At 37.4% G+C, this 20,050-nt stretch overlaps 1 protein-coding gene across 1 annotated transcript; it reads right to left on the bottom strand.

Annotated features, from left to right (window-relative positions):
• Positions 1-787: 787 nt before the first annotated feature.
• On the bottom strand, positions 788-1,406 carry LOC131149668 (zinc finger A20 and AN1 domain-containing stress-associated protein 5-like). The gene has a single exon (XM_058100311.1). The coding sequence runs from the start codon at positions 1,206-1,208 to the stop codon at positions 888-890; it is 321 nt and encodes a 106-aa protein (XP_057956294.1). The 5' UTR covers positions 1,209-1,406; the 3' UTR covers positions 788-887.
• Positions 1,407-20,050: the final 18,644 nt, after the last annotated feature.

Here is a 20,050-nt window from a genome sequence, read left to right as displayed (position 1 = left end):
GCAAGAATCATTAGAAGTCATTCACAGATCAACACTGCACATTAAAATCAAACATAGTGAAACACAATGATGAGTAGATCTACTTATTTTATTCAATCAAGAGGGCAAAGTACAATCATTAATACAAATAGTTCAATTATCAATACAAATCCCTAGAGTAATATACAAAGTCATTATCTCCCTCCCAATTTATCAAAATGTATACAAATTCAAATCTCAAGTTTATATTTATGTTAGAAGCACAACCTTGAATAAATCTTAGATTTCGTACTTTAAAATTGAATTTATATGTATTTGCATAAAATTAAATATAATTTTAAATAATATTTTAATAAATTCACATAAATTCAAATTCAAAATTAAAATTCACGTTCTCAAACATGACCTCATTAGAATTATTAAGAAAATAGGAAGTTTAAGAACAAGCATTAATTGTGGTTTGTTTTTAAATGCAAGTATAGCATGCACTATTCAATTCAGACATATGATTAAATATTTCCTCCTAAATGACAACTACAATTAAGATAAGGGATTAAGAAGCAAATTTGTATTTGAATTTTGGACCGAATATAATATACAAAATAGTACTATATATATATATATATATATATATTATAGCTCGATAATTATAATTTTTAAATGCAAAAAAAAAATGTGTCATTATTGGAACAGAATTAGTTTTCTGCCCATGATGTCTGTCCACCCCACCAGAAATTCCCTTTTTTTTTTTTTTAATATAATTTTTGGTGCGGGGAGTTTGTGCCATACACCAAGAAAAAGAGAGAAATATAGAAAATAATATAATATTCCACAATATATTCAAATGACAATCACATCCCTACTCGGTTATCAAATTTTACAGCATGCCCCTCCTCCCTCGTCCCCCCTCAAACTTTGAGGATCTTTGCGGGTCTGACCACCGGGTTGTCCCGTGCGATGGCGGCCCGACCCGCGGCCTTGTAATCGAACCCGCAGTCGTGGCGATCCGAGTACCTGTGCTCGGAGCAGAACAAGTTGCCGCACCGACACCGGAAACCCATCAACCCGATCCGCCTGTTGCACCCGGAGCACCGGTTCACCTCCCTCCTGCTCTCCTCTCTCCCCGTCGGCGGACACTGAGACATCTCCGGCGACCCCTCCGAGCTCGCGAAGCCGGCCGGAGCTGCGGTTTTGGAGATCTCCTCCTCGCTCTCTCTCTTCTGGGCCATGTGAGATTTGCAAATGTCAGGGAGAGAGAGAGAAGGAGAAAGTCGGGAATTTAATTGGGTTTAAGAGAGAGAGAGAAAGGGAGAGAGTGTTGACAAGGCGGGCGAAAATGGGAAGGGGCGAAATGTCTCGCCTCGTCTCGTCTCGTAGGGGTTGGGCATATCCTTTTAGTGATTTTACGATAATGCCCTCAGGAATCTTTTTAATGGCGGAAATGTCTTGAATTTTTTTTTTTTTCCTTTGGAGTAAAAGGTGAGTGCGGCACCTTACCTGTCAAAATTAATTGAACCTTTTTAGAATAATAATAATAATATTTATGAGTGAAATGCCAAATAAAGTAGAAAATAAATAAATTGCAATATAGAAAATAAGAGTATCTAACATTTTATATTTATCGGTTCTTGTTTTGTTGTTGCAGGTTTTCTTTTTTAATGCTTTACTTCCAAAAAGAATCAAACCACTAGATACCGACTTTTCATTTTCCTCAAAAAGTTTACTTCAATAAAGCAAGTTTGAATTTTTTTTTAGGAACAAAGTTAGATTTACATTGAGGAAAGACATGCCTTTTCTTGAAGAGAATAAAATACTAAAATGCCAACAAAAGGTTCTATAAACAAAAAATATATACTCAGAAATAATATTGTGCAGAAAGAAAAAAGTTCATCCAAAATTGGAAGCTTTAAATAATTTTTTTGAGCCTATCATTTTCTCAAAATTTTCCTTTCCTTTTATTTAGTTATAAATTATCTTTTCTTTATTTTCAATTTAATTTTTAAGATCATTATCTCAATTTCTTTCTTGTCATCAACCTTCTTTTGTAATTTCTCTAGTTCTTGAGATAATTTTTTGATTTTATCCTTAATTTAGAAATATATATATATATCTTTCTCATATTCCATGGAGGATAGGGATCGAAAATTTTCTATCATCTTTTCATTCTTACTTTCTAATTTCTTGGTTTTCAAGTCTTTTTTCTTTTTCAGTAAGATTTTTATCTCCTAATTCTTTTATTACAGCTTCATACTGTTCACCTTATAGGTCGCACCCGGTTTTGATAATGACAAATACTCAAGTATTTGATGATTGTCAAGTGTTTGTGCAGACTTAAATGAATATCCTAAGGAATGACACTTGAAGCAACTAGAAGACCTTGAAGACTTTAATTTGTAATTGAAAATTCAATGATTGCAATATGGGTCTGTAATCGTAACCTATGATGTGGTTTGTATTTATCTTACCTGCACATCATGCCATATTGGATATATGGTAAGATCAATAAGTCCATAACAAGACTTTAGGTCCCAACACTCACACACATATCATATAATATATAGGAGTGTTAAGTCTGTGCTTTAAATTGACAAATATCAGGAATTTGAGAGGGCTCGGGTGACTAAACCCTTGGAGTTCAAAACTCCTCGAGCACCCGAACTGTTGAAGAGTCAACAGTTGACTTGGGCTCTTGGGCGATCGACCAATAATGTGCATATCTTCCACGGGCACCCGAGCTATTCGAAAGGGACATTCCACCAACTCGGGCTACCGAGTAGTTTAGTTCAAAAAGAGCCTCGGGTAACCGAACACATGAGTTCAGGCCATCGAATATAGGATCGGGCACCCGAAGTTACGAAGCAATGCTACTAACTTTGATTCGGGCTATCGAACCATGACACGGGCGACTGAACTCATTTAAATTACTTTTATTACTGTGTCTATTTAGGCGACCAAACCTTGGTTCAGCCACCGGAACCTCGGCGGGTTAAAATAATTTTAACTGCGGTAAAACTGGGTTAAATTGGGCTAATGATGTTTTAACTATTTGAGACTTTTTAAATTATTCCCAACATATCTCAAACAGTTAAAATTTTACCCCTGTCTATAAATATAGGCTCATCTGCAAAGATTAAAAAATAATTAGCAATTTATATTAGCCAAAATTCTTTCTTTTCAAAATACACACTTTGGACAAATACTCTCAAATCTTCACCTCCTCAATATATTCTGAGATTGTGAGAACATTTCTAGAGTGCCTGTGATTGCTAAGATTGCTAGAAACTCTTATTTGATTTTTTGTTTGCAATGTTTTTATTGGGGAGTTTTAGCCTAAGTTTATCACACAGATTTTGATTATAAATATTGTGTTGGGATAAACTAAGTAAGCTTAAGATATTTGCATCTTTGTTGCAAGTGTCAAATAGTTTGGTTTTTGTTGTGCAAATATTTTTCAAACAAACAAAACATTTTCAAACTAGTATTGTGCATATTTCATTGAGGAAAATCTTATTGAACTAGTTTGATTATCTGATTCATATCTTTGGAATATTGATTTGCTACTGAACTGTGCATTGCTTAGATTTCAAGATACTGCTTGTTTTGAACACTCTTGAGCATATCATTGATTATATTATATTGAGTGTTGATAGCACAATAATTTGCATCACCGAGCTTACACAATATCTTGATGTGTATGTAAATACACATATTGGGTACATATCTGCTTCACGTGAAAGCATAATTACTGATTATCTGATTGAGAGAATACTGTTGCATTTCCAGGCATGGCCTGAGGGGGCGGTAATCTAGCCTGGTAAGGATTGGTTGTAAAGGTTGAGGTCAGCCCTATGCTAATTGGCCTGATTTGTTTAGGTGTTGCTCCACTCGTTTAAATGAGCAATTATAGTGGCAATTCTTGTACTTGTTAGCCAAGGCGGGGATGTAGGCAATTGGCTGAATCTCGATAACATTTCTGTGTGTTACTTTACTTACTACTTTCTAGTGCATGTTTAGTTAATCAAAGTGCATGATTTAATTTCCAGTATATATTATAATTGATTTACTTTACTTGCACTAGACTGATCATGGGGTTGTGAATATACTGCTGTTAGGATACTCACCTAGGGCATAAATTTTTAAAATACCAATTCACCTCCCCCTCTCTTAGGATCACGGTAAAGCTATCACATACTTATTTTCTATTTTCTTGAGTTTTGAATCTTTATCCTTTTCAGCAATCTTAATTGATTCTAACTCTTTCATCATTCCATCATTCTTGTTTTTCAATGATGTGTTTTGTTTAGTTACTTTAATTAGCATCTTATGTACTTTGAATAAATCATTTTGAAGTTCTTTATAAGATGACATGCTCTCATCATTTGATTCATCACTACTATAACCATTAACCGATTTGGATGAGGAGCTTCCCTCATCGTCCCATGCCATAAAGCAAGTGTAAGCAACCTCTTGGTCACTTGATTCACATTCCGAACTACTTGTACTATCCCAAGTAGTGGCTTTCATTGCATTTTTCTTTTTCTTTTTAGAATTTTCTTAAGTAGTGAACATTCCGGTTTTATGTGTCCATCCTCTTTGCAATTATAACATATGGGGATTTTATTCTTTGATTTCTTTGTATTAGTTTCTTCTTCATTTGATTTGGAGTTTTGGTTTCTTCTTTTGAATTTGTTCTTCCTTCTAAGGATTTTTGCTAGTTTATTGGATATATAGGCTAATTCATCTCCATCTATTTCATCTTTATCCTAATCACTACTAGAATTTTCTTTTGAGGCTTTGAATGCTATAGATTCTTGAGCTTTGGTTTTACCATTCCTTTCATTCATTGACAATTCATATGTGAGTAGAGAACCTATTAGTTCATCTAAAGAAGTGGTTTTAAGGTTCCTACCTTCCGTTATTGCATTGGCCTTTGGTTCTCATATAGGTGGCAGCCCTCTAAGAATTTTTCTTATTATCTCATAGGTAGTATAGGTTTTTCCTAAGGTATTTAGGAAATTTATTATGTGAGTGAACCTAGCGTGCATGCTAGTTATAGATTCATCTGGGTTCATCTTAAAAGCTTCATATTCGCTTGTAAGCATATCAATCTTGTTATCCCTAACATCTATAGTGCCTTCTTAAGTTACTTCTAACTTGTCCATATTTCTTTGGTCGATTTGCAAGTCATTACTCTATTAAATTCATTAGCGTCTAAGGCACAATACAAGACATTTATGACACTTGAATTTATTTGTAGCATTTTGTAATCTATATTGGTCATATCCTTTTTCTCTTTAGGAATTTGTTTTCCATCCACTATTTTGGTTGGAATAAGATCTCTATCCATGACAACTTCCCAAGCTTTCCAATCAATATGTTGAAGATAGATTTGCATTCGTTTTTTTTTTTTTCCAAAAAGTATAGTTATGTCTACAAAAGATTGATAGTTGGGTTGAGGATTGACCCTCTCCGAAGGGAGCTACTCCTATATGTGCCATTAGATCTTTCTATAGCTTCTTGTTAGGATTTGTTATAACCCCGCTCTGATACCAATTGAAAACTAAGGTGTAGTCCCAAGAGGGGGGTGAATTGTATTTAAAAATTTTCTTTTAATTCTTTTCAAGAATCCTTAACTTCTTTTTCTTATTTTAATGAATTCCTTAGTTGTTGATTTATTCAAATAATAAATACTTAAAAACAAAATTCAATCCACAACTAACAAAGTACTTAACCAATCAATCAACCAATCAATTTCCCAATCATCCACATTATTCAAACTAAGATAGAAGATTTAGCTTGTGTTTGTTTGCAGCCCTGTAGTTAATGAATTTTATTTCTTAAAATGAGGTGCAATATAAAATCTAATACTCTTTCCAAAAGCTTAGACATTAAATAAACTTCCAGTTTAAAGAGTCTTTGAGTGTTTCACCAATCAACGTACTCCCTTACGATTTCTGCAAAGAATGGATTAACCAACGTACTCCCTTTCGGTTTCTGCAATCCCAAAAACAAATTAAACTTAAGTTTACTTAATATCAAATCCACGTAGTGTTTATGATTAAGGAATTTAAAACATTCACGCAGTTCGTATATGCTGTAAGTAAAGAGAGTAAGGGAAAGAGAGAGTGAGACCACGGTTTTTACGAACACAGGGTTTCATCGACGAGAAAATTTGAGAGGGGTTTTGAGGCAGCTTGAATTTCGTCAACGAATACAGGGCCTCGTCAAAAAAATTTGTGAAGGACTCATCGACGAAGAACGGGCTTGTCGACGAAATCCTCTGTTTTATATATATGAAAATCCAGATTTTAAAGCTTCATTAAGAAGCTAACTCACACTCTCTCTCTCCCCTTCGGTTCTCTCCCTTTCTTTTGTCGATTTCGGGCCAGATATATGTCGGATCGACAATCCGAAGTCACCACGACGCTCCTAGCGGAGTTCTCTCCAAATCTGCTGGAGCGGATCGTGGGAGAAAGCTAGTTGGAAATCATCCCAAATTTGAGGTAAGGTTTTTAAGCCATATTTGGTCTTGCGCTAGTTATAAGAAATGTTGCGGGCATGAAAATACTGAAGTTTAATACTATAGGTTTTCAGTTTTAGGGTATTGGTCAGGGAACCCCTCAGGTGTTAAACTTGAATGCTTGTGGGTAAAAACTTTCTACTCAATATTTGGGTTTTTGGCAGTTGAGGAAAATATTGTATGCTTTGAAATACCGAACTTTAATTATGAGATTTTTCATTTTCAAGGCGTTGAGCTAGGAACCCTGCGGGTACGGAGAAAATTTTCTTAGGGGCTTTGTAGGAGTCAGGTAAGGGAATAAACTAAGCTAGTACTGTTTTAGAAAATGCTTATATATATATATATATATATATATATATATATATATATATATATATATATATATAGTCAGGTAAGGGAATAAACTAAGCTAGTACAGTTTTAGAAAATGCTTATATATATATATATATATTTATTTATCATTTGATTTATGGAAAATGTATATGTTTATATATATGTTTTATATTTGCAAAATACTGTGAAAATGATCGTATGTTGAATATGTGGAAAATCTGTCGTGTGGCATGAGTAAAAATGTTGTGAAATACTGTATTCTGGGAATGTGGATGATAGGGATTTTTATGATGATAAACCGGCGTACGGGCTGAGATTTTTATGTGATTTTCTGGCATATGGGCCGTGCTATGTGATGTGACTTGTCGGCGTATAGGCTGTGCTATGAGATGAGATTTGTCGGCGTACGGGCCATGCTATGTGATTATGGTTTGCCAGCATACGGGCTGTGCTATGTGTAGCTGGCGTACGGGCCGAGTTATGATAAAATGTGTAATACCGGCGTATGGGTCGATGATTTTCATGATACACGTATATATATATATATATGCAAATGATATGATTGATGTGAAAATGAATGATATGAGATATCTATGTATCACGATTTTAGAATATGTATATGATATCAGAACCTGGTTGGCTTGGTTTAGGCTAGCACTTGCACGGTACCATTGCTATGTGTCCATGGTCCTCGTGATCATGATATTTGTGTTAACGCCGCTGTACGGAGTGGTGTGAGATTGGATGGTCGATGTGGTTATGTTCAAGAAGTGTGCTGTTATCGCCCCTGGTGTACGGACCAGTCCGGGTAAACCCATCGGATCTACATACTAGACTATTGACTTGGCAGTGGTCGGCCAACCATTGTCAGGTCCCGCCTTCGGACCACACAACCCAGTCATGTGAGGGTAATACATGACAACAGCTAACTAACCTACCAGGATTGTTTTTATGATATTATTATTATGATATGTGATGAGATATGTTTATGAAATGTAGTATGTTCTGCCATGTTTTGATGTACTTATATTTTCCCATATTTAATAAACAGTATTGAATATGTTATGTATGGTATATGTAGAATACAGAATACTCATGTTGCCACACACTAGTATTAGTTTATTTCCCTTACTAAGAGGTGTCTCATCCCTAAATTTCATCAACTTTTCAAGAGCCCAGATAGGAGAGCGGGAAAAGCACCGCTGACATAGTGTGGATTATCAGCCCTTTTTGGAAGGGTAAGTTTTTGGTAGGAACAGTTGGGTTTTTGTGGGAATTGTCACTAGATCCCATTTTTGGAATGTATACACGGAGAGATAGTGATTGTAGTACTCTGGTATGTTGTATTGCACATTATGATGAGATGTATATGATTTTATACTTTCTGCTGCGTAGGCTTCTGCTGTATGTTCTGATGTATCCTTGGTACCCACGGGTCCAGGTGGATTGAGACCTATTATGTTGGGAAATGAGATGTGTGTGGTAATGATTTTGTTATAAAAAAAAATATATATGTGGAAAATGAGCAGGTCGTGACACAACAGGTCCTCGTCAATGAGGGTGTGCTTCGTCGACGAAAAGATATCGAGAGGCTAATTGCCCATCTTTGAATCTTGTCGAAAAGAACAAACGTTCATCGACGAACGACCTTCTTAACCTCGTCGACGAGGTGACGTGGCTTGTCGACGAAGGTCAGTGTATAAATAGGCATAAACTTCATTGCCGAATCGATGGGGCTAGTTTGGAATTCATCCCAGATTCAAGGTAAGACCTTTTATTCAGAATTTAGTTTTACCATAGTTATAGAAAATGTTGTACATGAAGAAATACTGAAGTTTAGTTCTGATAAATGCTATTTTTAGGGTATTAAACAAGGAACCTTGTGGGTGCAAAACTAGTTGTTGTAGGGGTTTTTCAGAAATCAGGTAAGGAGATAAACTAAACTAGTTGTTTTATGAAAATATATGTATAACCTTACAACATTTAATTTCAGGAAAAAATAAATAAATATATATATATATATATATATATATATATATATATATGCATTATGTTTGGGAAAAATACTGCTATAAATGATGATATGATTTGAATATACATAATACCCTTTCTGTGTGGCATGAGTAGAATTTATTATGAAATACTATTTTTTGGGAAAATGTTAAATGACATAGAATTTTATATGATAAACCGGCGTACGGGCCGAGAGTTTTATATGATATATCGGCATATAGGCTGAGGATGTTCTCACATGATATGCCAGCGTACGGGGCGAGCCATTTGTACCATATGCCAGCGTATGGGCCGAGCTCCTTATTGATATGTGATACAGCATATGGGCCGTGATTGATAAAATATGAAATGCCGACATACGGGCCGATGATTTTAACGTTATATATGAAATGTGATATGATGATATTGAATTGACAATTATTATTATGGAATAACAATGTATCACAATTTGGAATATGTAATATGTTATTAGAACCTGATTGGCTTGGTTTAGGCTTGCACTTGCACAGTACCGTAGCTATGTGTTCATGATCATCATGATATTGTGTTATCGCTATCGAACGAGGCAGCGTGAGGATGGATAGTCGATGTGGTTTATTGAAGTGTTGGTGCCCTTGGTGTACGAACCAGGTCTGGCAGACTCATCGTACTTACAGACATTTACTTTGACTTGGCAGTGGTCGGTTAGTCATTGTTAGGTCCCGCCTTTGGGCCACACAACCTAGTCATGTGGGGGTAAGACATGACTCCAGCCAACTAACCTTACAGGATTATGTTTGTATTATTATTATTTGAGATGAATTATGCTTATGGAAATCCAGTATGTTCTACCATGGTATGATTATACATGTTTTTCCTAGAAATGATATAGATAGTTTTACTAAATATGCCTATGTGTATTTTTATATATAGCACGAAAATACTCATCTTGCCATACACTGGTATTAGTTTATATCCCTTACTAAGAGGTGTCTCACCCCGAATTATATGAACATTTCAGGAGTCCTAGATAGGAGAGCGGATAAAGCTCCGCAGCGCTAGAGTTCATTAGTTTTACCCTATTTGAAGGGTAAGTATTTGCTAGGGTCAGATGGATTTTGGGAGACGACCCTAGGATTGGTTTTTGACTGTTTTGGGTGGTATATGATGAATGTAGTAACTATGGTATTGTGTTGAATGGTATTATGAGATGTATATAGTTTTATGTTTCTTGGTGCTTAGGCTTCCTTATTGTATCTCTGATGTATCCTTGGTACCCATGGGTTCAGGTTGATTATGATCTATTGGGTTTATTATATTGATTTTGTTGTTATGGAAGGGAAAAAAAGGTAGAATAAGTAGGTTGCTATAGTTTGGTATCAGAGCCTAGGTTGCTAGATTCTGTAGACTTTAGAGTGCAGCAGAAACGATACCAGAGTATAGGAAAATGATTTAAGGTTTTTTTCTATAGTTTAGAAGGACTTCCATAGTGGTTTCTGTGTTTTTCCTAAGGTGACGATTTCAAGAAAGCCACAGTAAACTATTGTCAGGTTGTGTTCTGTAGTGACCTGAAGAATAATAGCATTTTAATAATAAGAGGGAGAGAAAATAGAACCAGAAACAGAAGGAGGCCGTAGACTGTGCGTTTGTCGACGACATTGCATTTTGGAGATAATATTAAATAATAATAATTTCAAGGAAATTGCTCAGCTTTGTCGACGAATATAGGGTCTCGTCGATGAAGGTCTTCAGAATTTCGTCGACAAACATAGGACTTCGTCGACGAGAAAATACCGAGAGGCGGTTCGGGCTGCTATGAATTTTGTTAACGAACACAGGGCCTCGTCGACGAATTTTGTGAAGGGCTCGTCGACGAACCTGGCCCTATAAAAGGCAGGAAACCGAGATATTTTTCATTTTCTCTCACCGCTCTCTCTCTCTCTCTCTCCCTTCTCTATTCATTTTCGGCCCCACCAGTTGCCGGATCGACAATCCGAAGCTACCACGACGCTCCTAGCGGAGTTCTCTACGCATCTACCAGAGCGGATCGTCAGGGAATCGGAGTTGGAAATTATCCCAAATTCAGGGTAAGGCCTTTTAGTCTTTTTTTGGCCTTGTAGTAGTTATAGGAAATGATACAGGTGGAAAAATACTACTGTTTAGTTCTGGCAAATATTGGTTTCAGGGTGTTTTGTAGGAGGCCTTGCGGGTATCGGGCTAGAGTACAGTAAGGGCTTTTTAGAGATAAGGTAAGAGATATATGCTATGATAGGAAATTTTTAAATATTATGCAGTGTATTTATTTACGAAAATTATGTATTACAATATGGTGTGGCTTGAGTATACGTATGTAATATGGGAGTATGTTTTATGAACCGTAGTTTCATGATTTTATGTATTTCAGTGCTATGATTATGTGAATTACAGTACCATGATTTTACGGACTTTATTACCATGATTATACGAATTACGGATACAGTATTATGATTATGTAATTCCAGTACTATGATTTATAGAGTTTAAAGCATGCCATGTTTTCTATTACCATAACATACAGAGTATAAAGACAGAGCATTTAAAGAGTATATATATAGACAGTTATACAGAGGTAGCATCGAGATGCTACAGTTACAGTATTTACAGAATAGAAAGAAAGCGTTATGGTAATTTTGAAAACATGATGAAAACAGTGAAAGAGTATATATGAATATGTATATAGTATCAAACCCTGTTGGACCATACATTTTACAGAGCACGATACCGTAGTTATATGCAGTATACAGTTTACAGAGTGCCCTTGACGTGGACAGGCTCCCCATCAGATATGGGTAGAGGTGGGCAAATCGACCGAGGGAGTATAGTGATTTACCTGGTTGGTCAGCCAGTGTATATCCCACCTACGGGCCGTACAACCCTGTCATGAGGGGTTAAATCATGACATACAGATATCCACAGGGGAAGTTTTACAGTTATTATTATGTATATTATGATTTACAGAGACAAGGGAATTACTTATGTATGTTAAAAGTATTTTGAATATTAACTTAAATACAGATGTGTTAAATGACATGAAATTGGTAATGAATATCATGATTTATACTGTATTTATAGATCTAGATGTACATGATTATATGGAAACAGATTTTTATGATATGATGACTCATTTGCCACACACTAGTAATAGCATATATCGCCTTACTGAGCGTTGGCTCATCCTAGTTGATTTAACATTTTTCAGGTGATCCAAGTAGGCGAGCAGATCAGGCTTGCAGGTAGAGGGGCATCTGTAGTGCCCTGACAGCAAAGTAAGTATAGTGGAGGGTTTTTGTATTTGCCCTAACTAGCTGAGGGCAATTTTGGGGATTTAGTAACTCATGTATATATTCTTTTGGGTAATATGATAGCACTCTGGTATTGTATAGTATGGTATATCATTATGTATGGAAATGTTTATTTGTATTATGCTTCTCACTGCTTAGGATTATGTTATGGTATCAGAGTATGATAATTATTATAGTGCAAAAAAAAAAAAAATCATTAATTAAGCAGGTCGTTACATGTTCCTAGAAGGTAGGACTGGAAATAGAAATGAGTTGAGGAAGCTAAGATGGGAAACTGTGTTAGGTGTGTATAGCTATAAGTATAGGGTTCCTAAGTTACATTTATTGTTTTTATGGGATGGATCTAAGAGGAGGTAGTGCCCATGCGAGTGGCAATGATGGAGTAAGGCTCTCGAGTGCAGCCGGGACCGATTTTGATGCAATACTATGCAGTGTGGCTCAGCAGGTTATGGCTGAGATCACTAGGAGCTCTAGGGAGCAGGGAGGTCCGTCTGCAAGCCATGGGTGCACTATAGAGAAGTTTACTAAAATTAATCCTCCAGCGTTTTCAGGGGGAGTAGATCCTACAGATGCCGAGAATTGGATGTAGGAGATTGAGAAAGTCTTGGTGGTGCTACAGTGTACGGAAGAACATAGGGTCCTTTTCGCCACCTACAAACTGAAAGGAGAGGCCGATAGGTGGTGGACTGCTATGAGACTTCTCAAGTAGCAGAGGACGACGCCGATAGTCATGACATGAGACTGGTTTAAAGAGTTATTCTTTGACAAGTATTTACTAGCTACTGTCAGGGAGGATAAAGTAGAAGAGTTCCTGAGTCTAAAGCAGGGACAATTGTCAGTCAAGCAGTATACGGCGTAGTTTATAGAGCTCTCTCGCTTCGCTCCGTATATCATTCCTAATAAGGTGAAAAAAGTGAGACAGTTTGAAAGAGGATTGAGGAAAGGCATATTCAAGTAGGCGATAGTGCTGAAGATTCAAGACTTTGCTAAGTTAGTCGACAGAGTAGCCTTGTCAGAGGTTGGTGAGCATAAGGATGCAGAGGAGTAGGGACAGATGAAGAGATCTACCTCTTTAGGCTACCAGCAGGGTTATGGGCTAGGGCAGTGGAGGAGAGGAAACTATGGCAGAGGATGGAGGCATGAGATTAGGGATCGTGAGGTTCAAACGGTGTAGAATCCTTCTATCTGTCAGACTTGTGGGAGGAGGCATTGGGGAGAGTGTCGATTGGGACGAGCTATCTGCTATCGCTGTGGTAGATAGGGACATATGGTGCAAGACTGCCCTTTACCACCAGATATTGCTACTCTTCCTAAACCGTACCAGGGTGGCTATCAGGCACCACATGGAGGCCAATAGAGGAATATGGCTCCAACCAAAGTTTTTGCTTTGACGCTGGGTGATGCTGAGATAGCTGGCGATGTGGTGATGGGTGTGGCTAGCATGTTTTCCTTTAAAGTCATTGCATTATTTGATTCAAGTGCCACACACTCGTTTGTGTCTTTGGGGGTGTGTTAAACTATGTGGAGCAGAAACATAGTTATTAAAGGTTGAACTGTTAGTGACTACACTGACTGGGTCAGCAGTGAGGTGTAGTAGGATGCTTCGGGGTTGTTGAGTTGATATCCAGGGGAAAGTCTTGTCTGTTGATTTAATAGTGTTAGACATGCATGAGTTTGATGTAATATTTTGTATGGATTAACTAGCAGCTAATTTTTCTAGTATAGATTGCCACTCACAAGAAGTGATATTCAGACCTCCAGGAAGAGCAGAATTCAAGTTTGTAGGGTTGCGAGTACAATCCCCGCCTCAGTTGGTTTTAGCTATTCAGGCGAGGAGACTGCTCCTGAGTGGTTGTCAGTTGGTTTTAGCTTCTTGTTGTTTCTATTGATGATGTACTAGTCTATTTGAGGAGCTATAAAGAGCATGAGACACATTTGAGGCAGGTTCTGCAGATGCTTCGGGAAAAGAAGTTGTACGCCAAGTTCAATAAATGTGAATTCTAGTTTGAGAAAGTTGTGTTTTTAGGGTATGTCATTTCAGGAAATGGTATTTCTGTGGATCCTAGTAAAATTGAGGCGGTAGTGAATTGGGCTAGACCGAGGAACGTCCAGGAGATTAGGAGTTTCTTGAGGTTAGCCGGGTATTACCATTATTTCGTTGAGGGATTCTCAGCATTATCAAAGCCTCTGACAAGACTCACTAGGAATAATGTCAGGTTTGAGTGGGACGACAGCTGTGAGCAAAGTTTTCAAGAATTGAAGTAAAGGCTAATCACTGCACCAGTATTAGTCATTCCGTCAGGGGGTGAGGGTTATATTAACTACAGTGATGCGTCCTTGAAGGGACTTGGCTGTGTACTGATGCAGCATGGCAGGGTGGTAGCGTATGCTTCCAGGAAATTGAGAGAGTATGAAAAAAAATACCCTACCCATGATCTTGAATTGGATGCACTAGTACACGCATTGAAAATTTAGAGGCATCATGTAACAACTTGACAATAAAATAAAAATCTTTTCCCCTATTTAATATCAAATCATTAACCCTAACAGCGGAAGACCAATCATATAAAATAAATCCACACATAATACAATACCAGAGTGTCAAATCAACCCACAATATACAATCATCACTGTTCTCTCGAAACTACCCTTACTGATACCAAGGGTTTACAAAAACATGCCACCCAAAAATACTCACTTTAAAAAAAGGGCAGTACAATAGCCCCTTTACCTGCGAGCCTGCTCCACTCACCTAGCTGGTTTACCTGAAAAACAATTCAACACTGGGATGAGCTAACGCTTAATAAGACGAAACATGCTATTACTGGTGTGTGGTCACTAAACTATAATTTGGTAAAAATAATCTGATTTAAGAATTGTATGAATAATTGAATCTGAAAATGCTGATATTACATAATGTATAATAAAACCATTAACTACATAACTTAACATGCCAATCTGTATGAAATTACTTTTCATATTAATACTACTATTCCTGAAAGTCTGATAGTACTCATAATATCAGAGAAATTTCCCTGGGTGGTTGTATGTCATGTTTAACCCCTCATAACAGGGTTGTGCAGCCCGAAGGCGGGACCTATCCTAGCTGGCCAACCAGGGTAAGTCAACTGAACTCCGACAGTCTGATCGGCCCCCTCAATCCATATCTGATGGAGAGCCTGTCCCAACGTGGGCATGATCGACCTCATACCACTTACTGTCTGAGTAACGTAGTTGCACTCTGAACTGAATATATGTAGCTACAGTACCATAATCTGCTGTCTGATCCATCAGGGTCTGATACTATATAGGTAACTGATATCTATAATATACTGTTTTTACCGTGGTTTCTAAAATAACCATAACCCTATAGAATTTATCTGAAATTCTAAATAAACTGACTGAAAATCTGATTTCTGTATAACTGAACTGCTGTCTAAATATTTGTATATTGGGGCGTTATGGTACTGATAAACATGTTGTTTTGAGATTATTGAAAATGTATATATCTGAGTATACTGTACATTGAAAAATTCTTCATTCTATAACATGCAAATATCATGGTATTTCTGTTAATAACTATTAACATGGTATTCACAAATTCTATAAATATAGTATTATTCTGTTATCAACTCAAGCCACACAAATAAATATTAATATTATCATGTTCTGGAAATTGTAAATATATATATATATATATATATATATAATCTGAATAATAATTTGATAAAAACATATAGTTTGTACTGAAATCGTAAAAGAGTTTTCTAGCATAGCATATTTCCCTTACCTGACTACTGGAAAGCCCCTACTGAATATCTGTCCTACACCCATAGGGTTTCCCACTCAACTCCCTGAAAACAACATTCACCAAAACAAAACATCATTATTTCTCGGTCTACTTCATTTCCTACAATTGTTGGAAAGCCTAATTTTGAATAAAAGACCTTACCCTGAACATGGGAAGAAATTCAACTAAATCCCACTGACGATCCGCCCCGATAAACTTGGAGAGAACTTCGCCAGGAGTGTCGTGGTGGCCTCAGATCGTCGATCTGACAACTGAAAGGGCCGAAATTGAAGATAGATGGAGGAGAGGCTGTAGAGAGAGAAGAGAGAGAGAGAGTTTCTATTGAAAATCCTGCGTAAAAATATAAGGTTTACACTATTTACACTGTGGTCTTCGTCAACGAGCCACATCATCACGTTGATGAGTCTAAGAAGCAATTCGTCGATGAGCTCTCCCTTTCGTCGAAGAAATTCAAAATCGCCCAAAACAGCCTCCCGGTATCTTTTCGTCGACGAAACATGCCCTCGTCAACGAGACCCTCTTGTACCCTCGTCGATGAATCCCCTGTGTTCATTGACGAGGCCATTAAAAAATTCCTTGGGTTATTACATCCAAAGATTTTTCCATTTCCCTCCCTCTTTATTATTTAAATACCATTATTCTTCGGGTCGTTACATATTATCTGTATGGTGAACAATGTGAAATCTTCTCAACCTATAAGAGTTTAAAGTATTTTTTTTCACTCAGATGAAAGTAAATATGAGGCAGAGAAGATGGTTGTAACTCATTAAAGATTTTGACTGCACTATTAGTTACCACCTAGGGAAGGCAAACGTGGTGGCTGATGCGTTGAGTAGGAAGTTTGTGGGACTAGCGTTGGCAGCTGTGGAGATTCAGTATTTGATTATGATGGATCTGGAAAGATTCGGTATAGAGTTGGTTGAAAATGGTTTTCAAGCTTGTATTGCTAGTTTAGTGGTACAGCCTACTCTGTAGGAAAGGATTAAAGCTGCTCAGAAAGATGATCCAGAATTAGCAGAGGTATTAGTCAGAGTGCAGAATGGTCAGAGGGAGGAATTCTGTATTAAAAATGACGGAGCTTTAAGGTTCCATTCCAGATTATGTGTTCCTACCGATGCTGACATCAGAAAGACCATTTTAGAGGAGGCTCACAGATCCTTGTACAAAATTCATCCTGAATGCATAGGGATCCGTGAGAGTCTTTTTGGTGGAGTGGTATGAAGAAAGAAATTACTGAGTATGTAGCCTAGTGTGTGACGAGTCAGCAGATAAAAGCTGAGCACCAGAGACCGGTGGGCCACTTGCAGCCACCTTTTATCTTAGAGTGGAAATGAGATCATATATCTATGGACTTTATTTCAAGACTACCATCGGCGTTGCATGGCCAGAATGCAATTTGGGTGATTGTGGATCGTTTGACCAAGACTGCCCATTTCCATTCATCAAGATCAACTACTTCATAGACAGACTGGCAGAGATATATATTCAGGAGATAGTCAGTTCTCACGGTGTGCCAGTGTCTATAGTGTCAGACAGAGACCCATGTTTCATGTCATGATTTTGTAGGAGCTTGTAGGAGGCTCTAGGGTCTTAGTTATCTTTTAGTAAGGCGTTCCATCCTTAGTTAGACGGGCAGATTGAGAGGACGATTCAAATATTAGAAGATATGCTTCGAGCGTGTGTGCTAGATTTTGGGGGTAGTTCGACTTAGTTCATATCGCTAGTGGAATTTGCGTACAATAACAGTTACCAGGCTAGCATTGGCATGACACCATTTGAGGCGCTTAACGGTAGAAGATGTCATTCTCCTTTATTTTGGGATGAAGTGGGTGAGCGATGAGTTATGGGACCAGAGCTTATTCAGCAAGCGTGTGATAAGGTTCAACTTATCAGAGATAGAATCAGTGCAGCTCAGACCCGATAGAAGAGTTATACCGATAACCGCGGCAGGAAATTGGAGTTTGATGTCGGTAATCATGTATTTTTGAAAATAGCTTCGTTAAAAGGGGTTATGCGATTTAGGAAGAAAGGTAAACTTAGCCCTAGGTCCATCGGTCTGTTCGAGATTCTAAAGAAAGTGGAGCCAGTTGCTTATAGGTTAGCTTTGCCACCTATTTTATCTAGGATCCACGACGTATTCCACGTTTCCATGTTGAGGAAATATATCCCGGACCCTTTCTCACATGATCAGTTATGATGAATTAGAGCTCAGTGATTCACTAGTTTATGAAGAGGTGCCTATACAAATTCTAGATAGGAAAGAACAAAAGTTACGTAATGAGAAAATTCCTCTAGTGAAAATCTTGTGGAGAAATCATGCAATAGAAGAAACTTCTTGGGAACTCGAGGAACAGATGAGGCAGAGATATCCATAGTTATTCAAGGAAGTGTAATAGTAGGTAATGTTTCTTTTGCAGGTACATGTAGTGGTTTAGTTAATAAGTAGTCTTTTAGTTTTGGGAGAATTTTATTTTGTATTTGTAATCTCTCAAGACTTGGAATGTAACCACGGTATTCCTCCGCCAGAAGTGAGGGTAAGTAATAAAATAAGTAGACTGTTTTCTTTAATGGATGATGAATCATGTGGATAGCAAATTTCGAGGACGAAATTTTTATAAGGAGGGGAGAATGTAGTGACCCAAAGAATTATAATATTTAAACAATAAAGAGGGAGAAAAATAAAATTAAAAAGGGGGCGAAGGTCCTCATTGACGAGGGTGCACTTCGTCGACGAGAAGATACCGAGAGGCTAATTGCCCATCTCTGAATTTCTTCGAAGAAAACAAACGTTCGTCGACGAACGACCTTCTTGACCTCGTCGACAAGGTGACGTGGCTCGTCGACGAAGGTCAGTGTATAAATAGGCCTAAACTTCATTTTTTGTTGGAATTTCATGTGCAGACTCCCTTTTCTCTCTCCTCTTCGGTTTCCAATCCTTCTCTCTAGGATTTCGGGCCGATCTTCTCCCAAATTGACGATCCGAGGCCACCACAACACTCCTGGGAAGGTTCTCTAAAAATCTGCTAGAGTGGATCATTAGTGGGGCTAGTTTGGAATTCATCCGAAATTCAAGGTATGACTTTTTATTCAAAATTTGGCTTTATCATAGTTATAGGAAATGTTGTACACGAAGAAATACTGAAGTTTAGTTTTGGGAAATGCTATTTTTAGGGTGTTGAATGGGGAATCCTGCGGGTGCAAGACTAGTTGTTGTAAGGGCTTTTCAAAAATCAGGTAAGGGGATAAACTAAGCCAGTTATTTTATGAAAATATATGTATAACCTTATAGAATTTAATTTCAGGAATATATATATATATATATATATATATGCATTATGTTTGGGAAAAATACTGTTGTAAATGACGATATGTTCTGAATATACATAATACCCATTTTGTGTGGCATGAGTAGAATTTATTATGAATTACTGTTTTCTAGGAAAATATTAAACAATACAAAGTTTAATATGATAAACCGGTGTACGAGCTGAGAATTTTAATATGATATACCGACGTCCGGGCCGAGAGTTTTATATGATATACCGGCGTACAGGTCGAGGATATTTTCACATGATATGCCGACGTACGAGCTGAACTTGTTACATGTTATGCCGACGTACGGGCTGAGCCATTTATATGATATGTCGGCATGCGGCCCGAGCTTCTTATTAATATGCGATATGGTGTATGGACCCTGATTGATAAAATATGAAATGCCGGCGTACGGGCCGATGATTTTCATGTTATATATGAAATGTGATATGATGATATTGAATTGACAATTATTATTATGGAATAGCAATGTATCACAATTTGGAATATGTTATATGTTTTCAGAACTTGGTTGGCTTGGTTTAGGCTTGCACTTATACGGTACTGTTGTTATGTGTTCATGATCATCATGATATTGTGTTATCGCTATCGTATGGGGCAGCATGAGGATGGATAGTCGATGTGGCCTATTAAAGTGTTGGCGCCCCTGGTGTACGGACCAGGTTTGGCAGACCCATCGTACTTACAAACATTTACTTTGACTTGGCTGTGGTCAACCAGCCATTGTCAGGTCCTGCCTTG

The sequence above is a fragment of the Malania oleifera genome, chromosome 2 (assembly GCF_029873635.1).
Source record: "Malania oleifera isolate guangnan ecotype guangnan chromosome 2, ASM2987363v1, whole genome shotgun sequence".
In the NCBI taxonomy this organism is placed as follows: Eukaryota; Viridiplantae; Streptophyta; class Magnoliopsida; order Santalales; family Ximeniaceae; genus Malania; species Malania oleifera.
The sequence above is the reverse complement of the archived record's forward strand: the minus strand, read 5'-3'. Positions and strand labels throughout refer to the sequence as shown.